This window comes from Arachis ipaensis, chromosome B7 (assembly GCF_059453495.1).
Source record: "Arachis ipaensis isolate K30076 ecotype BB chromosome B7, ASM5945349v1, whole genome shotgun sequence".
NCBI classification, from domain to species: domain Eukaryota; kingdom Viridiplantae; phylum Streptophyta; class Magnoliopsida; order Fabales; family Fabaceae; genus Arachis; species Arachis ipaensis.
Genome location: NC_142442.1, coordinates 105,431,783 through 105,438,624, shown reverse-complemented (window position 1 = coordinate 105,438,624; position 6,842 = coordinate 105,431,783). Strand labels below are relative to the sequence as shown.

General features: G+C 33.5%; 1 protein-coding gene across 1 annotated transcript; it reads left to right on the top strand.

The window, feature by feature from the left end:
• The first annotated feature begins 1,057 nt into the window (after window positions 1-1,057).
• Window positions 1,058-6,184, top strand: LOC107609477 (uncharacterized). Its single transcript, XM_016311465.3, has 5 exons — window positions 1,058-1,342; window positions 1,572-3,506; window positions 3,637-3,862; window positions 4,812-4,888; window positions 5,930-6,184. The coding sequence occupies exons 2-5, from the start codon at window positions 1,602-1,604 to the stop codon at window positions 5,999-6,001; spliced, it is 2,280 nt and encodes a 759-aa protein (XP_016166951.1). The 5' UTR covers window positions 1,058-1,342; window positions 1,572-1,601; the 3' UTR covers window positions 6,002-6,184.
• Window positions 6,185-6,842: the final 658 nt, after the last annotated feature.

The window sequence follows — 6,842 nt, the reverse complement described above, 5'->3', positions numbered from 1 at the left end:
TATGGATATAAAAAATAAAAAATTATTACACGATTGTAGAATAAAAAATAATTATATATATAAAACAAAATAATTATAACAAAAAATAATTAATATATGTGATTTAAATATTTTTAATAACCGGTAACATAGAGTTTAACAAAATATAATTCATATATTTTTTTATTTATGTATATGTATAGAATTATTTATGTATATATATATATATATATATATATATATTAAGAAAAACTACTGTAATATATATATATAGAAAGAGAGAGAGAGAACTTTTTAACAAAATTAATATATAAGGTTATGAAAAGTCACATCTAAATTTGACAAGAACAAGACGACTTACATAGAAATGGTTCTCATGGATAATAAGGTAAGTTAATTATTTTCTATGATTCTTTCAAGTGATGCTAGGTCCATTTTATAAATATTTTTTGTTCATATTTTAAATTTATTTGATAAGTAAACCCTTGAACGAATTAAATATATTGCGATTTTATAGATTTATAAGTGCTAATAGCTTTTACATTTAATTTGTTTTATAGTGTGATAATAGCCAATATATTTGTTGGTGGATTTAACTATTACTATAATTTATGATCACATTCAGTATATATGTCTGATTTATTAAAAAAAGTAGATTATTAAAATCGATTAATAACCATTTTTGAATTAATCCAATTAACACTAGATTAAAAAAAATAATGCATAATATGTTACTTTTTTATTAATCAAATTTTTATAATTCAAATTAATTTAAAAAAATAATTTAAAATTATAATTTCAATCTTATCACATGCATGGCACGAGTAATTACACTTGTTATATATATAATCGAACCAATTCACGAGCTAATGAGCTGAGCTTCTCCAAACTCAAGATTGCCCCATTTAATTTATAAGCTTAAATTTAAGTTCAATCTCGACTCACCAACTCATGAATTTAGCTTATCAAACTATTAATGAGTTGTCACCAAAAAAAAAAAACTATTAATGAGTCAAGGTCGAGTTAGCTCATGAGCTCCTTGACTCCTTGACTGACTTCGAAGTTCGAACCCTACTTGTTGATATCAATTATCAAAAATGTGGAATTTAATCCATTTATGCATGACCCGGGCCGGTAAATTTCCTATGTATAACAAAGGGGCAATGCGTTTGCGCGGGTAACCCTAATTTAGCTTTCTCTTTACCCTTTTACTGTTACGCAATGCGGCGCGCCGCTGTGTAGAGTCTAGTCCTTTCTTCACGGTGTCCCTGTGTCATCACGGTGTGATCTCCCGGCCCGCAAGCCAGCCCTCGTGGTCCGATAAGTGCTCCACTCGAACCGAGCCCCTCGCTCATAGTCGTTGGTTAGAACACTTTTCGATTGATTCTTGTTTCCTTTAAGAAAAATATTCCTGTTTGGTTGTCGAAACGAATTGAAAATTTCATCTACCAATGCTTATTGATGCATTTAACTCATTCGTATTTGTCATTCGTATTTGCTTTCTACAGTAAATAATTTTCCTTCAGTTATTAATTATTGCCCTACGTTCTTTTTTTTTTTTTTCTTTAATGGGTTCTTATTGGCCTTTTCAGTGAATGTACGGATACTTTTCTCTTTAAAGTATGCGGGATTCGATCAAGTTTGAATCAGGAGATTCACATATGCTTGTGAAAAGAGAAGATTTTTATTCTGAGGAACAGAGAAGAAGGGCTGAAAGGCGATGGAAGAGAAGGGGGCTCAGTTTGAAGTATGATCCAAAACCCAATTGCTTTGTCAGTGCTACCAGGATATCTGTCAAGAGTTGTGGAGATGTGGCCTTTTCATCGGACAATGATGTTCATATCGTAGAGGATGAAGTAGATGAAGATTACAGAATTGTCTTGGATGGTTATCTTTCTGAAATTTCTAATGATATTTCCGAGATTGAGGATGATGAAGTAGATGAAGATTACAGAATGCTCTTGGATAGATGTCCTCAATATTATTATGACATTTCCAATATTGGGCATGATGAAGTAGATGAAGATTTCAGACTGTTTTTGAATACATATAGTTCTGATAATTATAATGCTGATTCTGACACTGTTTACATCAGTGACAATGATCATGATTTGGATAATGAGGATAAAATGTTTGTGGAAAACCTAAGGAATGAAGGAAACTCCTATATTTCCTCAATCAGTATGCATAACCAGCATATTGATATAAGCTATGGGGGCAAAGAAGGGGAGTTGGAGGAGACAGGTGATGCATTGGAATCTCAGCAAGTTCCAGAGTCAGAAAAAGGACCTCCTAGTGAAATTACAGGTTCAGATGTTTATAGAGCTCCAGGCAACAATTGCAACTCTCAATTGCAGTTCAATGATGCAGATGAAGAGTACGAAACATTATTGCCTTTCTGTAGGAATGATGATGGTTTGGTGCGTTCAAATGTTAAGAACAATCCACTAATTTTGAATCATGCATTCGATAATGCCAATGTGCAGTGCGACGTCAAGGAGCAGACAGTTGACAAGATGGAATGCTACCGCAATCTGCACTCTGAAGGAGGACCATTTGATATAAGGCCTTCTTCAGACGATTCTGTAGTTCCCAAAAATAATTGCAACACTGGATTGGACTCTCATAATGTAGATGAAGATTACCAAATATTCTTGAATATTAATGGGATGGTTGATGAAAGTTTGCAATCGTTGGTGGGAAGTGAAGCTGGAAGAAGCTCAAGTATTAGGAACAAGTCTCAAGTTTCTGATCATCCTTTTGGTAATCCCAGTGTCCAGTTTGATGTTGTTGAAGAACATACAGTCGACCCAGTGGAATCTGACCAAACTGAAAGAGGACAATTTATCAGAATGGAATGTTCAGATGATTCTATAGCTCCCAAGAACAATTGCCATGCTGAACTGCAATCTGATAGTTTTGATGAAGATTACAAAGCATACTTGAATTCTTATTCTTCTTATAGGGGTACTGATAAAGGTTTGATGTCTCCGGAGGTGGGAGGCGAATTAAATGGAAGAAGCTCATGCGTTAGGAACAATTCACAAGTTTCTGGTCAAGGGTATCATACTCCAGAAGGACAATGTGATGTTGATAAAGAACAGAGAGGTGGTCAACTGGAATCCCAGCAAAGTCTACAGACTGAAGGAGCACCTGTTGATAGAAGCCCACATTTAGATGTTTCAGGAGTGTCCATGAGCAATACTGAATCAAGGGTTTATTGTGTTGATGAAGATTACCAGAGATACTTGAATTCTTATATGGCAGATGATGAGGGGCTTATAACTGTCAGGGTAGAGAGTGACAACAAAAGAAAGAGTTCAAATGTTAGGCACAGTTCACAAGCTTCTGATCAAGCATTTCTTACTGTTGATGGCAATTTGATGCATATGCAACACAAGAGTATCACAAAGACATGCAAAGCAGACACCAGTAAAAGTTGCTCTGACTCAGATGTGATTCTTTTAGAACCTAATCAAATTGGTGAAAACAGCCCGTTCATTTTTTCCAGAGATTTTGATTCTTCAGTAAGTGCCTTTAACTATTTATAGCCTAACCTTGCTATTTGTAATATGCAACTTTGCACACCTGCACTTCTAAGAAATTTGAAATAATTACTTTCTAACTTATGCGTAATATAAATTGGTGTATGTTCAGTACTTTGAAAATGAAACAAACCCCAGAGACAGCGGGAAATTATCTGAGTTAAAGACAAGACTTCTGAAAGATCTTAACAGGCCTTATAACCAAGAAGAACATGATAAACTTCTGGATTTAGTTCATGTTCGACTGCATAAGGAACGACATGCTGAAACGCGCCAAGGGGTTGTTAAATCATACCGCTCACACGGTGTTAACAAATCATACCTTGAATTGTACCCTGGTTGGTCCAGCTTTTTTTATTTTTTTTCTTATTCTGAAATTAAAGTTATTCGGTTTCCATTTGTAAAGATTGGCATGAAGTTTATGTTCTCTCTTCAACCAAGATTCCATGCTTCCTCAATTGACATTAACGAGTATCACTACACTTTATATTTGGCTGTATCAAATTTTGTTAATTAATTAAGAGAAAGTTCTCCATCCCTTTTGGAGTAAACCTGCAACTGCATAATTTTGTGTTTTGTATTTTGTATTTTAGTATGACAGATATGATGTATATGGTTTCCGGAATATAAATATGGTCTATCAGAATTTCATGAACCATGTTGTATGTTACGATCCAACTGCAAGATATGGGATTCCAATTGGTGGGGAGAGACAGAGAAGGGGGGGGGGGGGTGGAGGGTAATAAGCATTGACCTCTCCGATCACAATTTTGATGTGATTCTCTCAACTTTCTTATCAATTGGTACCAAAGCATTCCACCATATCTCTCATCTGAAGTCAGGTGAGAGGTGCTGGCCAACAATGTTGTGTTTCAATTGAGACTAGTAAAAGTGGCAATTACACAGCCAGCCTTCATGGGTGCCATGCCGTGGCTCATGGTGGGATGTTAGGATCCAATTGCAAGGTATGGGATACATGTCCCACATCAGAAGTATTGGATTGTAATATTTTTTTGGGCTCCAATCACAGTGGCTAGCTTTTTTGGTCTGGTTCTCTCATGGATGGTAGTAAAGGGTGCTAGGTGTTATTGACTCAACATATATCAGCAATTGTACACTTTATTCTTTGATTGATAATCATTGATTTTTATCATCTGTAATTTTTAAATGGTCTGTGCCAGTTGTTAGGTTGCTTATATTCTTCTTGTTGCATAATAATGTCTATGCTGACACTGCTGTCAATATTTTTACAGTTCTTTATCAATTCCTTGTTTGATAATTGTGCAGATCTAGCATTAGCAATTAAATTCAAGGAACCACACAAGGTTTTGATTCTGTTACGTGGATTCTCTTTCTGGCTGCAAGTAAGTTAATGCATCCATACTTCATTTAATTTCATGTTTCTAATCATCCATGTTTGTAAAGAGTTTATTATTGCCTGTTGAAGCAGTACCTCCTGTATCGTTTGCCTGTTAAAAGTTTTTCCTTATCGTGATTCATATGCTTTGAAGGGAGAAAAAGAAAACCTGTTTGAACCAGTGAGCTGAGTTAAGTGGTGCATGTTTGGCAATCATATTTACTGAAAACTTGTTTTCTACCTTCATAAAATCTATTTATCTATCTATATTATCAATCGAGGTATTTGGGACATTAGATAGAATTAATTGTTATTGTTAGCAGATTTTACTTACACTAGAAAGGCGCTTTTTTGAAAAAGGATAACTTTTTAGCATTTTGGTTATAATCATTATTTGATTCTTTTGGAGTTAGAACATGTATCTTGAAATTGGATCTAGCCCTACTGATCGGGTAGAGACTCATTCCGTTTGAAAGTGACACTTTTTAATTGAGATATCAATATATACCGACACATTTCTGTCCAAATAATTTTAAGAGAAAAGGACAAATCGATCCCTAACTTTTTTGTCCGCTGACATTTAAGTCCCTGAAGATTTAAAAATACATTTAAGTCCTTGACCTCTTCAAAATCTGGACATATCGATCCCTGAGTCTAATTTGTCCAATTTTAAAAACTCTCTCACGTATGCATCCGTATCAACCAGGTCAGTACAACAGAAGTCACGTTTGATTTTTCCGATAAGTCTGACAGACCCAAGTGAACATGAGGGATCGATATGTCCAGGTTTTGAAAAGGTCAAGGACTTAAATGTATTTTCAAATCTTCGAGGACTTAAATGTCTGCGGATCAAAAGGTTAAGGACCTATTTGTCCTTTTTTCTAATTTTAATTTTTCAACGGATCGAAATAGTGAAAGTGACAATTAATGGAGTAAAAAATTGTCCATTGGCAGCATTTTATGGATTTGGTGGCTGTGATGCCTTAGCCTTTAGTCCTTACGATATCTAGATTAATGGTAGTTATATTTTTGTCGTTCTGTTTTTCAGAATTTGACCCATGCCGGAGTAACGATGCGTTGGATTGAGGAATCATGTTTGGAGATTTTACAAAGAATGTGATTTGGAATCTTGCTACTTTTAAGATTTGGAATAAGAAATCAAATAGCAAAACTAAGTTTTTGTACAGAATCGTGGCTAGAATTGTTAGTACTCGTTAAGAACTCTTTCAGGATGCAAACCATGTATGTAACATTTTCCTGTCTCAAATCTTAATCCTATGCTGAGCCCTTGCTTTTCTTTTTAGCCGCGACTTTTGCCACACCCTTAATAACAAGCAGGGATTATATTGAAAGTAGGGTTTTATAAAAAAAAAAAGGGTTTTTAGAGTAAACTACCAAAATCGCTCCTAATCTTTTAATACGTCAACAAAAATACCTTTCACTTTTAATAACAACGAAATATCTTCAAAATATTATAAAACGTGACAAAAATAAATATTATTTTTTTATAAATAAATAACTTTTGTATTTATCAAATTAATTTTGCATTTATCCAAAATTTTGTAAAAATATAGATAATTATAAATCAATCTCTAGAATTTTATTTTCTATTTTTACGGTGGTCATTAACAAAAATAAATCATAAAAAAATTTAGGTAAAAACACTAAATTTTACAGAAAAAAGTATCTTATTTTTTCAACTATGCTTATAGAAACTACGTCAATTTAATTTTTTAAAAAATGTCAATTTAATTTCTAAAGTATGTTTTGAGAATATATATTTAGTGTTAGGTATATTGACCTATTTTTTATGTTGAGAGCATTTTTATTATTAATAAAAGTGAAAGATATTTTTGTCAAAATGTTTAAAATTCAGGGTATTTTTGGTTGTTTATCCAAGATTTTAGTACAAAATAAAATTTTATTCCATTAAGGAGTTGTCTACATGGATCAGATGATGA